Genomic DNA, 25,957 nt, shown 5'->3' on the forward strand with positions numbered 1-25,957 from the left:
CCACCACAACCAAGCTTCACAATCATCATTGCTATGTACAGTATTAAATTGTTTAAAACTTATAGAGTGCGTGCGTGTATATAAAATGTCTTTTGTGTGGCAAAAAAAATTTCCTTGGAACCTAACCCCCTCCCCATTTATATTAATTCTTATGGGGAAATTAGATGTGCTTAACATCGTTTCGCTTAAAGTACCGTTTTCCAAGAATATAACTACAATGTTCAGCGACGAGTTACTGCACCATAAGGCAAAACAAAAGAACAGGTGACCCAGCAGGAGTCTACAAAAGGACTCCCGGGAGGAGCTGGTGAGAGACCCATTTTGCACCAGATTAAGATGAGAGAGGGTGCTGAAGGGGCAGTGTAGACAAAGGGGTGGAGGACCCCGCCTGATGCAACACAAATGACTTCCCAAGGGAAGGGGAAGCAAGAGAGGGACATTGCGTTTAGGATGTTTTATTGTTTTGTAAGTAAAAGAGCATTAAAACAATAGACTGAACAATGTGTGCGTCTCCGTCCTATTTCACAGCTACTGCATGCCCCTGATGGAAAACTTTAAACTAGAATTGTCACACTTTTGAGGGGGGGAGAGTTGGCAGAGGGGTGTGTTTACGTACTGGGGAGCCTGAAAGGTCAGTGCTGTGCCCAGAGAGGCTAGACAGTAGGGAAACAAGATCCAACACTTAAGGTTTCTTGCCAGACTGACGTCTGTCTTTTAGCTGAGTGGATTCTTCAACCTTCTGTATGTTGGGCAACTGCCACAACTTCCTTTCCAGCTGTTTATTGAGACGCACTCTCATTGAGTAAAAGTTGAGATATTGCACTCCGATTTAATACCTCTCCAATCTCTGAACATCTGTATATACTGCAAAAACCTTTTATAGCAGCTAGTAGAGTGCATCCAAATAGGCATCCTTGTAAAGCTACTCTGAAGAGAGGCAGATAAACATGGCTTGGTATAGGACAAAAATAGCAAGCCTGAGATTTTTAAGAAAGAAAAATGAACCTTATTTCTTTTCCATAAAGGTTTCCTGTCTTAAAAGACTAACCCCCTGAAAATTGGAACCGAGACCAAGTCAAGGGGCTTTAGTCTAAGGGCAGTAGACAGCAGGGGGGAAGCCACACCACAGCATGTGACTCCGGGCAATGCTAACCCATATAGCAAGTACAAATCTGGAGAACTGCAGAAGATTAGGGTTAGTCAGAGAGGTAGCCTGCTTCTCCCTGATAGCGTGGAGTTTGGTCCTTGTGGATTCCCACCGTGTTGAAACCTACTAGCTATACCTCAGGACAATCCTCACTTCCCCTTCCATGCTTCAGGGTGGAGAGCGGAAATGAAGGTCTCCCCTACAGGGCAATGACCTGTGAAGCTGTTGTTCTCCACTGGAATTTCCAATGGAACTTTTAAGCCTAATAGACTGGGGTCCTGACCTATGACTATGGTTCCTAGGCGCAATGACAAGAAAAGAAAGAAAAGAAAGAGGACTCATACTGGACAACTGGATTTGGGAACCATGCAGCAGATTCAACAGGCTACTTTGTCCTGGGACAACAGGACCTACAGTAGAAAGCAAGAGAAACTAAAGCAGTCTATCTGAACATCCACTTGAGTGGCTCTAAGCACCTGCAGTAAATTTCCACTGAATCTGAGGCTTTCCCCAAACATTAATGAGTTACTTTCAACTAATAATTCACCTCACATTGTAAGAGATGATTCCAGGCAGGCAGGCTGGCCCTAAACACTGCACAAGCTTCTACCCAAATGAATTAGTCACTAAAGCTGTAATAAAAACTGTGGTGGGCATTTCACCCAGGTGACCTTACCATCCCGTCTGTTGAGCTTGGCGAAGCTGGGACTCTGAATGCTGAAGAGCTCAGAGGAGCTGTCAAAGGCTGTTAGAGGCAATGAGGATAGTAGTGCATCATCACAATTATCTATAAAACAAAAGAGAAATAAACAGAATGTCAGATAAAAAGTAGGAAGAATTTTGCTCAGTTGGACTTTTTGGGGGGAAAAAAAATCACCACAAACCTACAAGGTCTTTAACAAATGATAACTATTTATTGAGCTGACATTGTGAGCAGATCAGTATGGTTAACGGATCATCCGAGAGGGCTCTACAAAGAAATCTAAATGAGCAGTTACTTAAGTTAGCAGCCAAACTCCCAGTCTTTAACTGTCATGATTGCCCTCTGGTTTTGGTAGCCCCAACTTGAGACTGATTTCCAGAAGTGTGGACTATGCCAAAACTCTAACTGAAGTCAATGAAAGCTGAAATTGCTCAGCACCTCTGAAAACCAGGCCTTATGTGCCTCAAGTTGGGACCACCAAAATTAGACAACTTTTGAATATTTGAGCTTCTGTACCTACTTTGCTTTGGATGACTACAAGCGAGTGAGGGAGGAAGAGTGCTGGTTTGCCTATGGAAGAACCACCTTTCTACTATAAAACTGACAGGGTTTGCTGGACACCAAAGATGTACCAGCCCAGAGGCAATCCATTGGGTGGTGGGCAAAGTCTCAAGGAAACACCTTCAGCTTTGGTTGAGCTATTGGAGAGTACATGGAAATACTTGGTGGAATTTGAAGACTGTCTCAGTCCATCAATAACTGAAAGCCATATTGATTTTCCCCACACTCATTGTGTGGTAAAATTCAACAGTTCCCATAGAAGACTGTTGCAATGCCCCTCCACCAATCCCTGAGCCAACACACACAGGAGAGTGCTTGGTTTCTCCATTAGCAAAAGACCCTCATAAACACACATATGGAACGTGGGAGTGGAAGTGACAGCATCTCACCTCCATGCTAAGCAGAGGAAAAGTACATACATACAATAGAGAGACTCACAACAGCAGGGGGAGGAGGATAGATTGTACTTAAAGAGAATCCTATACTATGTAGTAAGGCTCCCTCCACCCCAAGGAGTTAGGCTAGCTCAAATGGGTGGACTATATGTTATTTACTGCATCTATTTTCTTTTCGTCCCTCAGCTCCTTTTCTCACCATCTCTTCTGAGCAGAACTTGAACCTGATAACCTTCTATGTGGCAGCTGAACTTTTGCACCCACAGCGTTTGAATGAGGATGAAGTTAGTCAAAGCAAATTTTCTCATTACTGGCTCTTACATACAAATCCACGATTATAGCACAGGCTTTCATTAGGGGTATAAAACCATTCATTTTAATGGAATCACCCAGAGAGGAAACACGGGTTTAATTACAGGAGAAGTCCCGGAGGTTAGCAAGATTTCAGACTCCGCAAGTCCCGTCCCTTGTACAAATATAATTATAGGGGGAAAAATGTATTAATGCCACATTAAGGTTCCAAAACTCAAGACACAAAAAACCCAATGATTTCACAGCAACATTAATTCAGCCGTATTTGCAATTTAGGGCCTGACACAAAGCAGACTTGATGTCAATGGATGCCTTTTTGTGACATTGAGCTACTGATCAGCGTTTGGGGCAGAACAGCGTATTGCAGAAACTGTTGTGCTTAGAATCCCTACCTGAGCTCCCTAGTACACAGGGGAGTGAGCCGCTTGCCCTTTTGTAGGGTGAAGCTACCTGCTCTTGGCAGCACAGCTTCATAGACTGGAATGTAAGGCTCATTCCCATCCTTCCCCCTATTGGTTAATTTGTACTTAACAGCACAAGGAAAGAGCCGTTCTTGGGTCTCCCAAAGGCATAGCCAGCTCTTTTATATAATACACACACACACACACACACCCCAACACCCCAACCAACCGACCACACAGGATAGATTTCCTCCCATGCATATGCACACAAAAGTCAGACACAATCTGATCCTTCATATTTTGATTACCAGGCAGACTTAAATATAAATCTAAAGTTAACCACTTTGCAGACAGAGAACTTTACATTAGAGTTAAGAGCACATAAATTAATTTAAAGTGCATAGGCATGCGAGCGCACACCCCCACAACCTTCTTTATCTGATTGGTTGAAAGTATCTCAATGTTTGTATGAAATGTCCCTAATCGTAAGGGAAGACAAATAGAGAATTATTCGTAATAAGTAGAAACACAATGCTAAATCCTGCTCTGAGTTACAATAGTGTAAATCAGGAATAATCGCATTGGCAAAATGAAGTTATTCCAAGTTTATACTAGCATAACTGGAATCAGAACTTGGCCTGTTGTTGGAAAGATAGTTGATAGATTGGTTAAATATTCATTATATGTAGCATGCAAAATGTATTCTTGAAACCCCTAATCTGAGAAGAAAGCTAGTCATTTCACCAGCAGCAAAGCACTTGATCACACTTGCTAATCTTCTGCAAAATATCTAAGAAAAACAGATGTGTAGTCTTCATGATGGGATTAAAAAGGATCATGTTAACGTCACTTGTCTTCATTACAGAATCAAGAGGAGAATTACACATACCATTTTGTGTTCCTGTTCTGGGCCCTGATCCAGGAACTTGTGTAAAGACTGCAGAATCAAGCCATTAGTCTCAAGATGTATTCAGTATTGTTGAAATGTCACCGCACGGATTTCAGCGCTCAGGATGGTGACTGGACTGGATGCTGGCCTCAATCAAGTACTACACAAATGGCACACACAGCTCTGTCAGCATTTCATCTCATTCCCAATTATCTTTCCCTGCATGGCCTTCTCTCTCGAAATGATCAACACTTGTGTTGAGTTGCCCCATTTCATATAATGGTTTTGCAAAGTGCATAAACATTAAATAGTAACAAGTGACAACAAAACAACCAGCAATCATGACCTCATTTCATTTCTTATGAGTCTGGTTAGCCTGACACAGATTCAGGCAAAATCATAGAAAGGCTTACATGGGACTCAGTCAGTAAAGAATTAAAAGCACGGTAGCATAATTAATGCCAATCAACATGAGTTTACAGAAAATGGATCTTTGTTAAACAAACCTGATGATGTTTTTTCAATGGATTACAAGTTTGTTTGATAAAGATAATTGTGTTGACATCATATATTTAGACTTCTGTAAGGTATTTGAATTAGCCATGCATGATATTCTGACAAAGAAAAAAAACAGCCTTGTACTCAAGTCAGGAATTATCCTCCTATGGGGTGTTTCTAACAGAAAAAAGGAATAATGAGGTCAAATGGTTTGAAGCTGAAGCTAGACAAATTCAGACTTGAAATAAGCCACAGATTTTAACAATAAGGGTAATTAACCATTGACACACCTTAACTAGGGACATAGCGAATTCTTCGTCACCTGAAGGTTTTAAATCAAGGCTGAGTGTCTTTTAAAAGCACTGTAGCTCAATAGAAATTATGGGCTCAATGCAGAAATTATTGGGTGAGGTCATATAGCCTGTTGTGACGTTACATCCCATATTCTTTATGGAAATATACTTATGTTATGGATATGGCATAACAGATTTATTTTACACAAGATGGGTCTTGTAAGGTATCATTGGAAAGGTTATAATTTACTGAATGTGATTATCCAATCTGCATGCATGTATCACGTCCGTATCTGGGAAACACCCACCAAACAACAGGCAATCAGGCTTGATGCGCCATTAGGAACAAACAATAAGAACTTTGAACTTACTAATCTCTCTCCTTCCTGAGAGGTGTCCTGGGACATAGCTGTGACACTTGTAGGTCAGGTGCTCCTGTCACCTGGTACTAAACACCATCGTGGCCTTCTAGTAATTTTCCACTAAAAGATTCCCACCTTATGTAAATCTTATTTAAGGCTGGGGAGAAAGGCAAACAGGACTCTTCTCCATCGCCTTCCTGCCCAAGAAGAAAGACTGCTGAAAGTACCTGAAGAGACAAAGGAACTGAGCTGTGGGAAAGGTAAGGGCTGAGTCCAGACTAAGACGGGAGTCTACTCTGTAAAGAGAAATAACTGGAACTCTAAGCTACAGAGACTCTGCAACTTGCCTAAAACAACGCTTAGGGTGAGAAATTATTTCTTGAAACCAGTCTCTAAGATCTTAAGCTTAGTACATGTGTTTTGTTTTATTTGCTTGGTAATCTGCTTTGTTCTGTTTGCTGTCCCTTACAATCATTTAAAATATGCCTTTTATAGTTAATACACTTGTTTGTGTTTATTATTAAACCCAGTTGTGCAATTTATTACTGGGGAGGCAAGAAGTTGTGCCTAACTTCTTCCATATTGAGAGAGGGGGCGAATTTATGAGCTCACATTGTATAGATTTCTCTACAGCATAAGACAATATTATTTTGGGTATACTTTCCAGAAGGGAGCTGCACTTGAGTGCTGAGCAAGTTCCTAGCTGAGTTTTCTCATAGAAAGCTGTTTGTAGACTCTGTGCGAGTCTACAGCTGGTGCATCCCTACCTGTGTGCGTGCGTGTGTGTGCTGCCAAAGGCCAGAGAGCCTAAATCAGAACAACAGGGAGAGGGAGCCCAGGCTCGTGAAGCAGGCAGGCTTAGTGAAATCCCAGTACATCAGGTGGCATCCCAGATGGGCGGGGTCTAACCCATCACACTTGTATTATCCAGGAGGTCAGACTAGCTGATCATAATTGTTCCCTCTGGCCTTAAAAATCTATGAATTAGAATGAGCGTTAAATTCATTGTCACTTTTGACTCAAGTAGTGATTTGAGCAGAGACCAAAAAATGCAAGTACATCTAGCCTATGTTCCACAAAACTGAGTGGAGCGCAGAGTGGTCCACTTTAGCATGTTATTTGGCCACCAATTACACTGCAGCATACTTTCACATAGATTCTGTTTCCCATTAGGGCTCTAAGACCTAGCTTATAGGAGGTCTGAGGTCTTTCCAGTGGTGCTCCTTTAAGGCCATCGTCAAATTAGAAAGGGAAAATGAGCAGGAGCAACCCACTCTACAAATACAATCCACACACTACGCAAAAATCCAACATCTCACCCGATTCCTAGGAACTGGCTTTATTCACTAAGAAATCAACAATAAGGTCACAAAGTTCAGCTCCACCCATCTCACTAGACTTGGTTTCTCTCTCAAGAGCCTTCTCTACGGACGGTCCAGCCCAACTTGCAAAAAAAAAAAAAAAAAAGAAAAAAAAAATCTATTCTCAATATATTACTCCTTGTCTAGCGGGATCAATACCTGCAAAGTGGATGGGGTATCTAAGACAACACTCCCAGACTTCAATGCGGGTCTATTCTAAAACCACAATTCTTGCACAACAGATCCATCCCTACGTATTTTAGTGACCAAAAATAATTTGTTATTGTTCTTCATTCCTATTAATTCTGAGGCGACAACACAGCTAAGCTTAAGTAAATTGGGTTCCATTTCATCTTATCATCAAGGGAATTGTTTACTAAATTCCAACAGGTAAACCACCTGTCCAAACCCACTGATGTCAAAGGCACTGACACTTGGTGCAACAAAGACTGGAATTGACAAAAACAGAATTGACGAAGTTGCCTAATTTGACACACAGGACCTCTATTACTGACGAGATTATGAGGCATGGAAAGAAACCAGTTGGACTCTCAGAGCCACAAGCTAAATTAGTGGGATTTTCTACCTACCAAACATCTTTTACCTGAAATTTGAAATGGAGATTATTTAATTGGGAATATTGAGACACAATATAGAGCCCCATTTTTCTTCATTTTAAGGGGAAAAAAATCTTTACACAATCCCTTTTTAGAGTATAATCACCCTCTAAATTTGATCAGCATTTGAGACTAAATAACTGACCATTTGCTGATGCCTTTTCTTTCATTTGTCACAACTTTGAGGAAGTGTGCTCATGAGAAAGTATTTTGGGCTAGAAGAGCAGGATGAGACCATGATTTGGAACAACTCCCCCAAATTGTCCAAAAACAATGTGCCTGGCAGTGGCACCAAACATCTACATTTACAGAAAACTGGCACCTCATGACTCTCGTAATTAAATTACTGACATACCAGTTTTCTTTAACTGCAGATACTTAATTATTGGCATCAGGACTATCCAACAGAACTTGAAAACATAGGGTAGTAGAATTCAATTTAGCTGATCAGATCTGAAGAACAACATATCTCATGTGCTTGCTCACTCCCTTACAAATTACTATTAGGCTGATACCACTGTTACTAATGTATACTGACACACCAGACCCCCGCCCCCTTCCTTCACACACCACATTGGTCAGTTTATTCCCCTGTTACATATTCTCAGAATCCTAGTTGTGAGCTCTCTGGCACAAGTGTACTCACTACCCCTCACTGAAGGACTGTGGTACCACCAACCAGGGCTTAATTTGGAATGGAAGTAGTGCTGGGGCTCAAGCAATTAGATGCCAGGGCTCAAGCAATTTTTTACTTTCATAAGTGACACGGCAAACCCAGAGGTGCCAGGGCTCAGCCCTGGGTGAGCCCCATCAGAAATTAAGCACGACCAACAACCTTTACACTCAGTGCCATGGCAAATGCAAGTATTTAAGGTGCTTCAAATGCTAATCTCTATAAGCTACAGCAGCTGGTTGGTCTCATTAAAACACTCCAGCAAATCTCACCAGGTGCCACATAATCTATGTGTGGGCCTTCTGCACCTGTGATTGCTCAATAAAATGGCTAAGGGAGAAATTCACTCTAGTACCAGAGAGACGGGATTCAAAATGCTTCTGATATGCAATGTACCCAGCGTAGACATGATCGACTTCAGATCCAAGTACACTACATCCAAATACACTTGAGCCCACCACTACCTCTCCAAGTGTTCTCGTGTGCATTCTGTATCGAGAGATGGATGGCACAGAGTTGTCGAGCTAGTCATACTCTCCCCCAGTGTGAGGAAAAAAAATAAGCTGATGTGTCTAATCAAAATAGGTTTCGATGACTTCTTCTCAGTAGATGTTTCTGTGTATCAAAAAGGCGCCACAAAAAAATTGCACAAGTTTAGTGCCAATGTCAGTCTGTGCTCAGGAGAAACCCAAGAACTAAAATATGCATGAGGCTGTTGCCGGTCAGGATGGAGATGCATTAGTGAAGCTGTGTAACAGTTGTTATTTTCCTTCATCTGCTAAAGGAGACAACAGGATAGGAAAACACTGATCTCCATTACAGAGGCCACCTAGAAAGATTAGGAAAGGTTCATAGTTCGTAATGAACACTTAGAAAAGTATGACAATCAATCACTGAAAAGTCCTCAGAAGACTGTAGGCTACATAGTTCTTCCATGCCTGTGGCTTCTAGTTGGGCCCTGCGCTCAATGAGGCAATCATGCAGTTGTTGAAGGAGAGATTTTTACTGAGAACTTTCCATTTATTTCTATTCATAGTCAATCAGGGCCACACTCTGCCATCCATATACTGAATAGTACCTGACTCTGCCAGTAATCTGACCCCATGGGGAGCTGAGGGCACTTGGCAAGGCATTGGGGATGCACAGGGCAAAACTGTGGCCTATACTGCCGCTGCTTTACTATTAGGAATAACTATTATGCGATGGAAGCACGCAAAGGCTACACATGTGGTTGGGGCCCTATTATGCTGGAAGCTGTAGAAGCATGGAATATAGAACAGAAGCCCATCAGAGCAGGGATTGTCTAATGACACAAACAGATGAAGGCTAGGGAAGCGGGATACAAAATACAAGCAAATGCGTATGGTGAAGAGTTGGCCCAGCTTGGTTAGCTACATTAATTGGGGTTACAAGAAGAGAAGGAGGGAGAGGGAAAGAGGAAAAGTCACTGCTCAATCACCTGGCTTGGCATAATCGGCAGACTGAAGTGACTCTCAAGGAGGGATCTGAAGAATAAAGTATGTTTCCTTCACGCATTCCAACGTTAGAAAGGGGACATATAAAGGACGGAACTATCCCCTGGGAAATCTCCATGGGCACAGCTGCCCGGGCTGTTAAAAGTCTGGTTGGCTGCAGCGGCCGGCTCCCAGGAAGTGGCGACATGCCCTGGCTCCTAGGCGCAAGGACATGTGGGGGGTTCCGCGCACTGGAGCCACCCCTAGCCCCGGCTCTGCAGCTCCCATTGGCACCTGCGGGTGAGGGCAGCGCAAAGAGCCCCCTAGCCACCCCTGCAACTTGGAGCCAGAGGGACCTGTCACCACTTCCCGGAAGCTGCCTGAGTTAAGTGCCGCCCAGAGCCCACACCCCGAACCCCCTCCCATGCCCCAACCCCCTCCCGCAGCCCTGAGCCTCCTCCCGCACCAAACTCCCTCCCAGAGCCTGCACCCTCTCCCACACCCCAAACTCCTGCCCCAGCCCTGAGCTCCCTCCTGCACCCAAACCCCTCATCCCCGGCCCCACCCCAGAGCCTGCACCCCCAGCCAGAGCCCTCACATCCCAACCCCCTGCCCTAGTCCAGCGAAAATGAGCAAGTGAGTGAGGGTGGGGGAGAGCGAGTGACGCGGGGAGAGGGGGGGAATGAAGTGAGGGGGGGATGGGGCCTCAGAGAAGGGGCAGGGGCTCGGGGAAGGGGCAAGGGTGTTCAGCTTTCTGCTGTCAGAAAGTTGGCAGGCCGGCTGAATGGGGGCCCCCCCAAAAATAAACCACAGGCAGCGATCTCCAGCTCCGGGCTGCTAAAAGTCCTGTGGCACAGCGGGACGCTCAGGCAGGCTGCCTGCCTGCCGCGGCTCCATGCCCCTCCTGGAAGTGGCCAGCTGCTAGCACATCTCTGCGACCCCTGGCAGGGATAGGGAAGCAAATCCACATGCTGCCCCCACCCCCAGCACCATCCTACAGGCCGGGGGTGGCACTTGCGGTCGTGGGCAGTGCACGGAGACATGCTTTCCCCCTCTCCCCAGGGGCTGTGCTAGGAGCCAGCTGCTTCCGGGAGCAGTGTGGGGCTACGGCAGGCAGCCTGCCTGAGCCCTGCTGCGCCGCCGGCCAGGAGCGGCCTGTGGTAAGCATCTCCCAGCTGGAGCCTGCACCTTGCACACCCTCCTCCACCCCAACCCCCTGCCCCGATCAGAATCCCCCTCCTGCACCCAAACTCCCTTTCAGACCCCACGCCCCCTCCTGCACCCCAATCCCCTGCCCCAGCCCACTCTTGCGCCAAACACCCTCCCAGGAAAAAGACTTGTATACAGGGCCCCCACAAAATCTAACAGCCCCGGCCTATAGGACAGTTAATCCAGCCCTGTTTGCTGTGCTGTAAACCTGACATCAGTCTCTAAACAATCAAGTAGCAAAACAGCAACTTTGGATTCGGGTGTCTGCACCTTTAACAAAGAGAAAAAAACACCTCAAAATGCAAGCACATAGCTGCAGCACTTAGCATGAGACCCTGGCCTGGACCTGAATTAGCCCTGAGCAGCTCCTCCTCCTCTGTCCCAGTCTTATCCAGCTCTGCCCTTGAGCAAATGCAAGGAAGCCTTCTTAACTGGCCTACTGGTTCGTGATTGGCCAGTATTTCCTCTTGGCCCTTCTAGGCCTGTGGAGGACTGAGCTGTTGGTTGCCCAGTCTGAGTGAATTTCCAGCGCACTAACGCCTCCAGCGGGGGCAGAAAAGGCCTGATAGAGTCTGTCACAGGAACTTTGACAACATTGAAACTTTTTTCAACAATTTTGAGTCAAGAAATTAATCAAAACTGACTTTCCTGTCAAGTTTTGGCTTCAGTGAATTGGCATTTTTCAACAACCACCACTTTCTGCCAAAAAATTCCTGACCTGCTCTAATCCACAGTAAATCTTTTTTCTTCCCCTAGTTGCCTCTTGGAGGCTCTGGTTTGGGTTTTAAAGCTATTTCTATTTAAGTTGGATTTTTGTTGCCAACATATAATTGTATTCATTATTAAAATACCAATAGAGTTACAGATGGTGCTGAAGTTAAATTGTGTGCATCACTTGGACTGCAACAATAAAACGTCTCTGTACTGGGATTTGAAATTGAAAAGATTCACTTATATTTATAGGCGAGATAAAATTCCTCTTAGCATTGCATGCTTAATGGCTTACTTTGTTTTAAAGACATAAAGCATGCATTACAATGTCTACAACAGTGCTTCAAAGTGGCAACTCCTGCTTTTAGCTTCATTTATTTCTCCCCCCTGCTACCTATAATTCCACTTTACAAACAATGGAAATAAATACTGGAGTATTGCTCTAAAAATTGACCCTGCACCTCTGTAGGGCAATCTAAGCTGGAAGAAAAAGTGAATAGCTTTCATAATGTGCACAAGATCAGCATTAAGATGTACTGACACAAATATCATAGGCACAGCTTATGAAAAAGGTGGGGGATGGATACATTCTTAGAACTCCGCACTCATAATACATATCAGTAGGTCCATATATCAATTCTTCCACCATAAATTTTCTTACTAATGGGTCGGGGGGGGGGGAGAGAGGAGAAGAGATCCTATTTTTTGTTCAGTAAAATCCCATTCCTTCTTTTCCAGAGACTGGTTATGCCCACATGCACAGCTGTCTGCTCCATCTGTTAGTGGATAGGCATGGCACATTTGTCAAGATTTAAGGCACTAGAGAAAATACCTAACACGATTACATCCTTTTTTCCCCTCTTGCTACCATGCGAGTAAACATCAATAGTTAGCTAATCATTAACTTTTCCCAGATGACTTTAAAATTACCTAAATGTTCTTTGGTATCCTGGAAATTTTGACATAAAAGTATAACTCAATCAATCAGCATATTTATATAGCATCTTCTTTACAGTACATAGCGTGCCAGAACACTTGTCCTGAAGAAAACTGTAAAATCCATATGTCTGACTGGAGCTAGTAGAGCTGAAAAAAAAAAGCATTATTAAAAAGGAGGTCTTATTTCTACTGATAAAGCACCAAGACTGTCAGCATAATACCCACATAACGCAGTATCGGTCAGGAGAAAACAATGATGTGACATCCCCTTACAGACGAGAGATGGTAATTTGGAACTTGCACTAGCCCAGCCCCACTAAGCTAACATACAGAAGCAGGGGGTTATAAGTACATCGGGTGAGAGACCCCTCAAGGAATAATCTCAGGCCTGTAAAAGCAATCAAAGGAAGGATGGTCTTGTAAGTAAGGCACTGGATTAGGTCAGGAGGCCTGAATTCAACCCTCAGCTCTAGGCCTTGCTGTGCTCAGATTTGCAATGCCTAACTGATTTAGGAGCCATCATTTTCAAAAAGGGATTTAGGAACTCACGATTCTAAATGCCACTGTCAATGGGATTTAGGCTAATAAGTGCCTTTGGGCTGATCTAACATTACAAAGTTAAGTTGCCTATACTAAAAGTTGTCTCCTGCCAACAGAAGCATCCCATTATGGTGACACAGTAAAGCCACTTCCGAAAATGGCCCGGAGCCATGGTTGACCTACTGAGGCTTACACAGTGTGAGCACAGACACTGAGACACCTGGGCCGACCCCAACACTCCAACACCTTTTGCACAATGCCTCATTCGTTGTCACAGTGACTGCTCTGGTCACAACTGTAAATGCCATGGCCCAGGGGTCATGGAGACTGGAAGCCACTCCCCACACACCTTTGAAAAATCTTTTCCTGATTGCCCATCCTTGCTCTCCCTTGGTGTATGCAACTGCCCAACTGACCATCCTGGGTCCACATACCAAATACTCTCCTGCCTGGAGTACACAGGAGATACTGGCCCTTCTGGGCCTGTGGGAGAGAAGAGGCTCTGAAGCACAGGTATGGACTAGCCACGGAAACTTGGATATCTATGAAAGGATTGTTCAGAAGGTGCCGGCAAAGGAGTACAACAGGGATCAGCAGCGGAACTGCATGAAAGCCAAGGAATGGCACCACACATATCACAAGGCCAGGGAAGCCAACGACTGATCTGGTGCTGACCTGCCACATTTACAACGAGATGCATGCCAGACTAGGCGGACTCCCCACCATCATCCTGCAGACCACGGTGGGAAACGTGGAGGAGCCTGAGACAGACCCCTGCCATGAACAGCCAGGAGGAGGAGGAGAGGGAGGTGCAGCAGAGAGGTCCAGCCATGCCATGAGACAGGACTTGCTGAAAAGTCCAAAGTCTAGCTAATCCCTCCAGCCAACCAGGGATAAGCCCTCAGTAAGCATATGTATTCATTTCTCTCTACAATGTTTAAATTTAAACATGGTGCTCAGCCCAGCCCCAACGTATCACAGCACGGATATTGACTTTTCAATTGGTTTTACTCGGATAAGAAGAAGGACGTAGTAGTACAACAAAACTCATTCCCCTGAGAGAGACAATGTGGGTGAGGGGCTATCATTTACTGGACCAACTTCTGTTGGAAACAGAGAGTCTCTTTCAATCTTCCACAGGGCTCTTCTTCAGGTCTGGGAAAGCTTGGTTCTCTCACCAACAGAAGTTGTTCTAATAAAAGATATGACCTCACCCACCTCGTCTCTCTCATATCCCGGGACTGACTTGGCTACAACTACATTTCATTCCCCTGTTGCACTGCGGGGAGGTGGGCATATGGAGCAGTTTGTTTATATACGTAGGGATGCCCTTTGTACCATCCTGAGAGATCTCAATGAAACTTTCCTGGAACTACTCTGCAATCCGTTCCCAAAGGTTTCTAGGGATGGCAGCCTTATTTCTTCCTCCGCAGTAAGACACTGTCCCACACTATTGCACGACAAGTTCAGCTGGAATCATTGCAGTAAACAGGCTAGCAGCATATGGACCTGGGTGACTTCAGGACGCCAGTAGCCGCTGGCACACTGGGTTACCTACACACAGCGCAACACACTTGACATCGACACAAGCACTCCTGGAGAGTATGTGCCATACCTGCGCAAGCAGCCAAGTATGTACGTGCACAAGGGATATGCACACTTTGGTGGCTGTACACTGATGTAACTTGCACTGATCAAAATCTGAAGTATAGACAGTTGAAATCTCTTTTGAAAATGGGACATAGGGTATATCGCTATTTTCATTTTACAGAGACCGGGATTAAGGCCCAGATTTTTTTAAAGGTATTTAGACACTGCCGTGCTTAGTGTTGCAATGCCCAAATACCTTTAAAACGCTGGGCCTTACTGTCCGTCTCTGTAAAATGAAGGTCATTATATTCTCTCTCCCCCATCCCCTTCTCATATCTAGTTAGATTGTAACTCTTTAAGGTAGGAACTCTCCCTTACTATGCGTTTGTACAGGGCCTAGAACAATGCAGCCAATCTTGGCAGGGATATTCAGGTACTACAGCGGCCTAGAACAATGCAGCCAATCTTGGCAGGGATATTCAGGCACTACAGCACTCCGAACAAAAAAACAAACCACATTTGAACTGGTGTGTGTGTACCTCATTGCCAACCCATTGAAACCACGTATGGCACCTGTTGTATGAAAGCATCATCTGGGAGCTCATTAATCTGTGAAATTATCTCTACTGAGAAGAGAGGCCTGGTTTGTATCAGAAAGCTTATTTAGACGGGCAGCATTTGCATTCCAGGGAACAGAAATGCCAGCAGATAGCAGTTGCCAACGTAAAGGACAATCTCAGAAAGGTGACTGTGACAGAGATGGCAATTTGCTGCACAAACCTCACTGAATTAAGTTTAAGTATAATTATCTTATAATTATAATTATCTTAGGAGTTCACTGTATTAACAATGCCAATATATATGTATTATTGTGGGATAGTATGTAACATCTAAAACCCTGGGGCACATTATGAGCTTCAAAGACCTATTTGAAACAATCGGCCCAGACAAGCATAATCTTTTGAAGTAAAGTCGGTGTCGTAGGAAATCTCTAGGAGTGGTATGTAAATACATCTGCTTTGCTTATGCAAGAACTCAGCCTTTTGTCTGCTGATCACCTGTTACATGAGGACAAGTTAAAAAATTGTATAAAAGGTGGGACGACTCCCAGATTCAGGAGTGTGTTTGTTCCAAGTTAACAGCTATTATGAACTGGTAATTGCAGAAAAACCCTTGGAGGAGTGTGAAGGACTTTTCACAAGCCAGCGCGGTTGTTGGAGTTGTGGTGATCTCTGGAAAGCTTGTGCATACATTTTTAATAGTTTTTTTTTCTGCAATGCTTTTACCTTAAGAATAAATGTGCTTGCTTAGAAAGAGCTGTATGGTAACTTAACCATGGCAATGACATGGCTTGTCATTTCTGATGAGAAAAGAAACACAGGCCTGCTTCAGCAGTCTGACTTTGCTGGAGAATTCACAGGGGAGGCCGGCACAGCCTGGAAATATCCTGGTCAGGAGGGAGAGAGATACATGTCTCCACCCAAAAAGGGGATGGTAGGGGAGCCGGAAGCCTGAGAGTGGGTGCTCTTGGTGGACCATAGAGGGGGAATACTGACACTGTTGCCCTGAACTATGACAACAATTATCAAGAGGGGGCTGGATAACTTTTTTCCTGATTTGCATATGAAAAAAGTGCCTCAGGCCTAAATGTCTTCTCCATTAACTTCTTGAGAGACCGCTGAACCATCAGATCTCTTTTGCTGGTATCGTCCTGTCTCAGATCTGGGCTGACCCAGTGTATGGAACATCTTCTAGCTGTGAGGTTTGCTCTTTTGCCATGGGAGTTAATGGGCTGAGACCATATGTTCATTTAATTCATGTCTGCTTGACTGTGTGGTTTTTATCAGGATGAGCCTATCCTTATTGTGTGGTGAGAATGTAGCCTGAGCAGCCCAACGGACCCTCTGTCACAGCTGAGCATCATCCATGAAGGTTACCATTTCCCTTCCTTATCCCGACTCCTGTGTTAGCAGCCGGATGAGTATTTCAGACTATGCAGCTGTTACGCTCCCAGATCAGGGTGCTACTTTACACTGGAGTATTTAATTAAAACCTTTGTCAGCATCAAACACACACAGAGATTGCACAAGCCCCATTACTGCACCGTCTTCCAGGCATACCAAACCCTTTTGAGATGATACACTACTCTCCCAGAGCTTTGTCCCTTTTACCTTTTCAGTGTAGTTCCAAATCTTAAATGGACAAGGCATTCTATCTAGTCCTTACACCCCCAAAAAGTTACATTTACACAGCAGCACTGAATTTGTAATCCTCTCTCAGACAAAGACATCCAGGCACTTGCAGCTGTCAAGTGGATTGTCAGCCTCATTACTGAAAGAAAAAAAACCCAGTACACCATCTTAATAGGCAGCCAGAGTCAGTTCAACAAAAGAGTTGCCAGATTTAGTACTAACATCCTGGGGCCAGATCTTCTGCTGGTGTAAACTGACATCGCTTCAGTGACTTCAGTGGAACCATGTCCATTTTAAACCAGCTGAAGATCTGACCCATTGTGGGTAAATACAGTTATGAGTATTTTTTCTTTTTAGAACTTAGGAATTGTTCCTACGAGTTAATAGGTATTGTTACTAATGCCATTACTGATTTTCTCAGATATTATATTTTCAGTGTCATCGCTGGGAGTGACATCAGTGGAGGACCTCAACACATCAATTATTTGTCACTTTCACAGAATCACGAACAACCTTTATTAGTGCCATATTATAGATCAAAGCCTATGCAAGATGCTTCCTCTTGCCCTGCTATGCCTTTGCTATTGTGCACACATAATTTTCATTATGGTAGCATAGGGAGTGGAATTATAGATCTGGATGGTACCCCGGTAAACCAATCTGGTTCTCCCTTGGCAGTTTCTCTCTTGATCCTGATCTCTGATAGCTCCCTCATGGAATGGCACCTTCATTCATTCAGATATTTATTGCAGAAGCTTCCAGACTGAACAGGTCAATCTGTTATGCCTTTCCCTGTTCAGAGTCTCTCTTGCACATCTAAATTTACAACCTTTATCTTTAAGCTAACACATTAGAAATCGTTATAAAGACATAAAATGCCACAAGCATTCCACAGCCATGACCAGGTATGATGTGCTATAATTTTAAAGCCATCAATGGAGTTTGAGCTGTGTTTTGAATTTTCAAATTTATCATGGTCAGATGAGTTCAATTCTCATTTTTCTTCGCTGCTTTCCTCAACCAAATTATGGATGAAGCTGACTAAAAACAGAAGAGAAGTACAACGTGTGGCACTCACTAAATATTTTCTATTTGGAAGGGAATCTTTTTAAATCAAACAACATATAGCAAGACATATTGAAAAGCAATTATAACTCAGACAGAATTTCAGTGCGTCCCATAAGGCTGAGAGAACACTGAATTTGCAGACAGCAAGCAAGAATTAAGAGAGATGAAGGGAGTGGTAAGTGCTCAAGTGCCATTGCATTTAAATGTAATGTCATTTCAAGGGATAAGTAATCATTTCATGTCTCAATAACCTCAAACACAAATGCATTACTTACCAAAGAAAAATCCATTTTCAGATAAGGAGCAGGAATGAAAGTTAAGGGTTTTGTTCTTAAGCAAGGTTAACAGAGTTTTCATGCCAATTTAAAAATGAAAATGGTCTGCCAGGCATTTTCTCAGGAGATAGTGCTCACCTTTTGTCAGTAACAGCACCATCTTTATAGGTGTAAAAAAAACCAAAACAAAACAAATCTAAATCTATACAAGTGAACAAGCAAGGGAACTGATAATGTAGATTGCTCATCTGGTAGTTCCTGAGAGAAGATCAAAGATGGGTTAGGGCCCTGGTAATAGAAGAAAATGGCTGCTTGTCTGTCACTGTGTCTGATATGTGGCTCACAGCTAAGATGCCAGTCTCAGGTCACACTGTCAGTAAAGAGGGCAGACACCACAAACCGGTGGTATATTCGATAATAGATTCCACAAGGCCAGTAACAAATGTTCACTCCTGGACTACTATAGAAGGGTATGTCTACACTGCCCACGATACAGTGCGGCCGTGGCAGCACTGTGACATGGGCAGTGTAGACACGCTTTATTGCCAGGGGAAGAGCTCTGCCGGCGATAAAAAAGCCACCCCAAACAAGCGGCGGTAGCCCAGTGACACTGCGCTGCCTCTTTCAGCGCTAAAACTTTTCTCGCTCAGATGACTAAAGGTCTAGCGCTGAAAGTGGCAGTGTAGACACCGTCTTAGTCTCACCACGGAGCCACTCACAGTCCCATTAGGTTCCCCAGGACATCGTGCCACTCAGACAAGCTGGGCTTCTGTGATGAAAGGTTATTAAAACCACAAATCACCACACATGAGGGTACTCCTAGCGCCAAAGGGACAGTCAGTTATCCCGGGTCAATGGATACTCTGGATCATACACCAAAACCAATGCTGATAGCCAATCCTTTAGTACAGGGGTGGGCAAACTTTTTGGCCTGAGGGACACATCGGGTTTCCAAACTGTATGGAGGGCCAGGTAGGGAAGGCTGTGCCTCCCCAAACAGCCTGGCCCCCACCCCCTATATGCCCCCTCCCACCCTCTGACTGCCCCCCTCAGAATCCATGACCATCCAACCCCCCCTGCTCCTTGTCCCTGGGACTCCACCCCGTATCCCATCCCCCTGCTCCCTATCCCCTGACTGCCCCACCCCCTGACAGGCCCCCCAGGACTCCCAAGCCTATCCAACCACCCCGTCCTCTGACCACCCCTCCCCCCCACAGAATCTCCGTCCCGTCCAACCGCTCCCTGCCCCGTGACTGCCCCCTGGGATCCCCTGCCCCTTATCCAACCCCCAACTCCCTGCCCCCTTACCATGCTACTCAGAGCGGTGGGTCTGGCAGCCGCACTGCCCAGCCAGAGCCAGCCAAGCCGCCGCACAGTCTAGAGCATCGGGGCAGGCCAGCGGCTCTCACAGCCGCGCTGCCCGGCAGGACCTCGCAGCCCCGCCACCCAGAGCGCTACCGGCATGGTGAGCTGAGACTGCGGGGGAGGGAGGACAGCGGGGGGGGGCGGAGGGGGGCTCGCCTCCCCGGCCTAGAGCTCAAGAGCCAGGCAGGACAGTCCTGCGGGCTCGATGTGGCCCATAGCTTGCCCACATCTGCTTTAGTAAACTACCTAAAGATTTATTAGCTTCGAAAAAGACATGAGAGTTATTGAGAGGTTAAACAGGCAAAATTATATAACAGGCGAGTCAGAGTTTGTAATCTCAAATGATAGCAGGGATGTGATATCTGGGTCTCTCTGGGTTGCCCAAAATGGCTTTGTGGATCTCTAAAAAAAGAAAAGGAGTACTTGTGGCACCTTAGAGACTAACATGTATTTGAGCATAACCTTTCGTGAGCTACAGCTCACTTCATCGGATGCATGCAGTGGAAAAATACAGTGGGGAGATTGGATCTCCGTTTTCAGTATGCGCCCCTGACAGCATCCAAATAGTTCAGAGATGCAGAATTGCTCCCAGAGGTCCTTCTGACAGCTGAAAACAGTCTGGCAAGTGTTATCAGCACAGCAGTGGCTTCCCTTTTGTTGACCAAACACAGACTAAGTTTGCGAATCTTCCATTGTTAGACGCAAAGACCCATGCTTACAAGTCTTTATTTACGCTTCCAAGGCTCCAGTCTTACATTTATCCATTGAATGTGAACCGCTCACCTGAGCCCCCTCCCCGTGCGGGGCTGGCCCTAACCACTTACCCGAGCCCTGTCCCCCCTCCTCCCTGCATGAGACCGAGCCCTGGGCATCGCTGCCTCGCCTGGGCCCGGCTCTGCTTCCCCTTCCCCATGCGAGGCTGGGGCTGGTGTCAGTATTGCTGCTCACCCAAGCCCTGCCTCCCCCTCTGTAGGGGACTGGCATTACTGTTCACCGTTCACCCCCCCCACACACACACACACACACACTCCTACACACCCCACTTTTTTGATAAACGTGGATATTTGTCCCACTTCTTCTTGTTTCTCATTTGCCGACTGAAAGCGCCACTGTATTACAGCTGAATTAACCACCATATGCCTGTTTCATCCTTGAACTCCAAGCAGACTGCCTGGAAGAACACCAACAGGAATGTACGTTTTCTCCCCCTCTCATCTTGTGTTGTGAAGAGAGCCAGGAGCATACTGCAAAGAGCATTTGCAAACAAGAGGCACTCATTCCTTTCCTCCATGTTCCTTGACCCATTTTTATTTCAGTTCCATGAACAGCTGGATGAATGAGATTTTTCTCGGAAATCCTCAATACCTTTTGATTAGTGAAAACCTTGGAACGAACCTAACGCGGGTAACTACAGAATTTTCAAGACCGCCACATCTATTGCCCATTTGCCACTTACGATAATCAGCTCACCACATTGTTACTTACTTTATTTTTATGAGTTGGGGAAACGCAGCACCCAGAAAAAAAAAATCTGGCCTATCCAACCTAAATATTAGACAGGAAGGAATGAGAGGGGAAGGGGCGAGGAAGGTTCTAGAGATAAGGACACTGGGTTACTCAGTTTAGGCCTGTGCATATAATTGGGCGGGAACGAAGGAAGACAGATCAGGTTTATTTGTCCTGTAAATTAGTTTAAAAAATAAGAATGACAAAAGTCTACAATAGAAGCAAAAACCGTGACACTCACACAGGGCATAATGGAACAGGTAAGTTTTCAAGAGAGATTCAGTGTGACCACATGCTCCTTATTTTAAAAGCTCAGCGAAAATTAGAGCTTGTCCAAAACAAAGTTAAATTTATGTTAAATTTCCCCAGATTTTGAAATTAAAAAAAAAAAAACCTACCCGCTCAAGTGAAAATTGCTTGTATGTCAATGAAAAACCCACAGTTGCTCTATTAAATAGAAAATATGTACATTCAAAAGAAATCTTTGAAAATCAGTTCCTCCTTTTTTGTTTGATTCTGGAGTCCTTATTCACATTGAGCTACAGATTCAGAGTTTTTTGTTTTTTTTTTTTTTAAAGCCAGAAGGCACCATTAGATCTAGTCTGACCCCCTCATATAGCACAAGCCATAGAATGTCAGCAGTTTACCCTTGTATCAAGCCCGGTAACTTGTGTTTGACGCAAGCATCTCTTCCAGAAAGTCACCCAATCTTGGCGATTTTAAAATGGCCAAATCTGGCACTGGGAAGGAATTTTCCCCCATGTCAGATTGGTGGTGAACTTTTTTCACCTTCCTCTGCAGCATGGGTCACTTGCTAGGATTAGCTGGCTAGATCTCAATTAATTCCCTGTCATTGCAGGGGCCTTGGTGCACCTCCATCCCTTCTGTTCTCTGCCTGTGGCTCACAGGAGTTTAGTCTCCTTTGGGCTGTATTACTTTGGACTAATTCTAGTTGTTGGGCTTGGTGTGAGAGTACTGGGTTGATGTTAGTGACCTGTGTTATAAAGGAGGTGTGTTAAATGAAAGGGTGGGGAGGGGAAGATAGCTCCCTTTGATGGACACCCAGCCAGCCAATTAGCTGTAAAATCCCTCTTGGTAGCTGTTCTCTACTTGCTTTACCTGTAAAGGGTTAAAAAGTCCCCCAGGTAAAGAAAAGAAAGTGAGCACCTGACCACAAGAGGAAGGCTAGAATTTGTTAAAATTGGGAAAGAAAAAAACACTTTCCCTTTGTCTGTTGTTCTCTCTAGGCTGCAGGGACACGGAGCAGCGATGCTATAAGCAGGAATGCTGTGTACAGTTTGAACCAGGTGTGACAGGTAGGATCACGGAAACCCCCTGGGGAGCTGCCAACTGATGTGCAAAGACTACTTCTGCCCCTGCTTTTCCTGCCAATTGGGGACTCCAGAGCCCTGCCTTGTTGCGTCAGACATGCTTGACGGCTACAAACACAGACCCAGGTCTGAACCACGTCACACAAACTGCAGGCTTACCTGAAAGCAGCGTAAGAAGTGTTCCTGTCTCTAACACTCAGATGCCCAACTCCCAATGGGGTCCAAACCCCAAATAAATCTGTTTTACTCATAAATTGTTCGCCCTCTATGTTGTGTATTTGGTTGTCGTGGTAATAGCACCTTGTTGTTGCTATGGCAACTGAGTTAGATTATTAGGGGATAGCCCAGCCAGTTTTGGCTGGTTTGGTTAGTTCAGTGTGTGAAAATAAATGGCTGCTTTCATGGCTCACAGCTCTCTGTGTCTCAAGTGATTTCTTCCTAAAACTGCTGCCCCCAAGGATACAACAAAGTGGCGACAAGGATGGGATCCCTGTGCTACCCCAGCAACAGAGGGGAGTAGAAGTCAAGGTTTTAAAAAAAAACAAACAAACAAACAAAAAAAAAAAACAAAGACCACCACCACCACCACCCCAAAATCTTTTAGCTTTTGGAATGGGGTGAGAACTGACTTGTTTGCACTGAGTGTGCTGGCCTGTTGGCCCTGACTGTGAAACCTGAAACTAAAACCATGGCTACACTTACAGGGCCACTGGAACCTTTTGAGGAGAATATAGTGCAAATGGCATGTGTATACTGAGCATTTTGAGCTTTCTGTTATTGCAAGTGATATTACAGAAGAGAAGGTGCCAATATCCTTAAGTGTTGTGGGGGCTAAAACCTACTCCCTGCTACACAGCTTACTACACCCTGTGAAGCCAGAGACCAAATCTTACAGTGACATTGTGGAAATCCTGGGGTCCCATTTCCCCCCAAAACCCCTGGTAATTGCTGAAAGATATAGGCTCCACAAAAGAGACCAAAAAGAAGAAGATGAAACAGTTGTACAATTTGCAGCAACTTTAAAAAGGGTAGCAGAACACTGTGAATTTAAGGAGATGTTAAATGATGCCCTGCATGACAGGGCAGTGTGTGGCCTATACAGTGAAGCTATATGGAAGCACCTATTGTCAGGGGCTCAGCTTACCTTATAGAAGGCTGTGGATATTGCGGTCTCCAGGGAACTGGCTACAAAGGAGGCACAACACATCGGTGCATCCCCTAGGGTGCATAAAGTGTCACAAGAACCTACCCACAAAACTGTGCAGAGTCAGGAATGTTGCCGCTGTGGTAAGCCAGGTCACCAGACCTCAGAATGCTGGTGTCAGGACCTGGTGTGTCGACACTGTGGCAAAGAGGGACACGCTGAGTGTGCCTGTAAACAAAAGAAAAAGAGGCCTGTGGTCTGGCCGACCAACAAGGGGAACCTGCACGCCCTAGAGCAGACCCAGGATGACCAAGGGGACTCCTCATCTCAAGAAGAAGTGCCACTCCACGTTTTGCCTTTGGCAGTGGGCTCACATGAATACTGGGTAACCCTGTTGTTGGATGGCAAACCTATACGCATGGAACTGGACACTGGTACAGCCGTCTCGCTGGTCTCCGAGACGGTGTATAAAGAAAAGCTACAGCATCTTCCGCTTAAGGCAACAAAAACTGTTCGGAAGACGTATGCGGGAGAAGCTGTGCCCATGTTGGGCACTACTGATGTTAAGGTGGAGCTCAGTGGACAGACTGCTAAATTGCGACTGTTTGTGATGAGAGGTAATTACCCAGCTTTCATGGGTAGGTCTTGGCTTGGGAAGATTCAGCTGAACTGGGCAGAAGTGCACCGAATGACTAAAGAAGAAACCGGTCTGGCCACTATACTAAGGAAACATGCTGCTGTTTTTGGAGAGGATCTGGGAAATATGAAGGGAATCACTGTGACATTGAACATTAAACCTGACAGTCAACCAAAATATCTGAAAGCCCGAACTCTGCCATATGCCATCAGGCCAAAAGTTGAAGTGGACCTGGAGCACCTGGTCACCAATGGAGTCCTAATACCAGTTACCCATAGCCCATGGGCCACTCCTGTCGTTCCAATAGTGAAGAAAGATGGCTCCCTCCAGATTTGTGGTGATTTTAAAAGTCACTGCCAACCCAGTGTTGTGTGCAGAGCAATACCCGCTTCCCCGCATCGATGACCTCTTCGCAGGCCTGGCTGGGGGACAAAAGTTCAGAAAGATTGATCTGAGTCAAGCGTATTTAAAGATGCACGTCGATGAAAAGTCCCAAGAGCTGTTGATTATTGTGACTCATAAGGGGCTTTATTGATACTGTCGCCTACCCTTTGGAATAAGGTCTGCTCCCACCCTGTTCCAGAGGGCTATGGACCCGTTCTTGTGTGGCCTGCCAGGAGTTCAGTGCTATCTGGATGTCATCCTGGTCACTGGAAGGAATGAAGAGGATCTCTTAAAGAATTTAGAGGCTACCCTACAAACACTGGAAGAGTATGGCCTAGGAGTCCGCAAAGACAATTGTGAATTCTTCCAGCCCCCTGTTGAATATTTGGGAAACATCATTGATATTGCAGGTCTTCATAAGGCCCCTGCAAAAGTTAAGGCCATTGTGGAGGCTCCCCTGCCTCGAAATGTTAGCAAGCTGTACTCGTTTCTAGGACTATTGAACTATTATGGAAAGTTCATCTCACAGTTAGTCACACTCTTAAAACCACTTCACGAACTCCTTGGGTAGAACAAGACCTGGAAGTGGACTGAAGCCTGTAATATTGCATTTAACAAAGCTAAGGATGCATTGCTAAATTCTGAAGTTCTAACGCACTTTGATCCATCCTTACCCCTACAAATGGCCTGCGATACCTCCCCTTATGGAGTGGGAGCAGTCGTGTAACACATTATGCCTTTGGGAGAAGAGAAACCTATTGCTTTTGCTTCATGCACTCTAAGCAAAGCAGAAACTAACTAACTATGTCCAAATTGAATGTGAGGCATTGGGAATAGTTTTTGGAATTCGGAAGTTTCATCAGTACCTGTTTGGGCGGATGTTTACTCTTCTTACAGACCATCGACTTCTGACATCAGTTTTTGGACCCTACACATGCACTCCCCCATTAGCTGCTCGTCGTATGCAATGTTGGGCATTGTTACTTTCAGTGCACACATATGAAATCAAATATCGGAAATCCACTCTGCACGGCAATGCAGATGGTCTCTCAAGGTTGCCTTTGCCAGTCAAACATCAAGATACTACCCAAAAGGAAGTCTTCTACTTTGAACACGTAGAGAATACACCCATCACTGCTACTCAGATAAAGAAGGCAACTCACATATTGTCCCAAGTTATGGACCTGGTGATGCATGGAAAATCTCAAAGAACCTTTCCGGTCTCACCCGATCTTGTTACCTACATGTCCGGGAGGACGGAGTTATCGATCCAATCTGGTTGTTTGTTGTGGGGGAGAGGTGTCATTATCCCACCACCACTGAGATCACAGATGTTAGAACAGCTACATTCTGGTCACTGTGGAATAGTGCACATGAAAGAAATTGCATGAAGCTATTTT

The 25,957-nt window shown here is 45.0% G+C and overlaps 1 protein-coding gene across 2 annotated transcripts in view; it reads right to left on the reverse strand.

Moving 5' to 3' along the window:
• The window catches only part of CNTNAP5 (contactin associated protein family member 5), a 420,028-nt gene that overhangs the window by 303,730 nt on the left and 90,341 nt on the right, over positions 1-25,957 (reverse strand). For both annotated transcript variants that reach the window (XR_012641395.1, XM_074967062.1), the window contains exon 2: positions 1,824-1,934. Coding sequence is in view for 1 of the 2 variants with exons in the window: in XM_074967062.1 (XP_074823163.1) it covers positions 1,824-1,934 (111 nt within the window). In the remaining variant the exon portion in view is untranslated. The remainder of the gene's footprint in view (positions 1-1,823; positions 1,935-25,957) is intronic.

This window comes from Natator depressus, chromosome 11 (genome assembly GCF_965152275.1).
Source record: "Natator depressus isolate rNatDep1 chromosome 11, rNatDep2.hap1, whole genome shotgun sequence".
Lineage (NCBI taxonomy): Eukaryota > Metazoa > Chordata > Testudines > Cheloniidae > Natator > Natator depressus.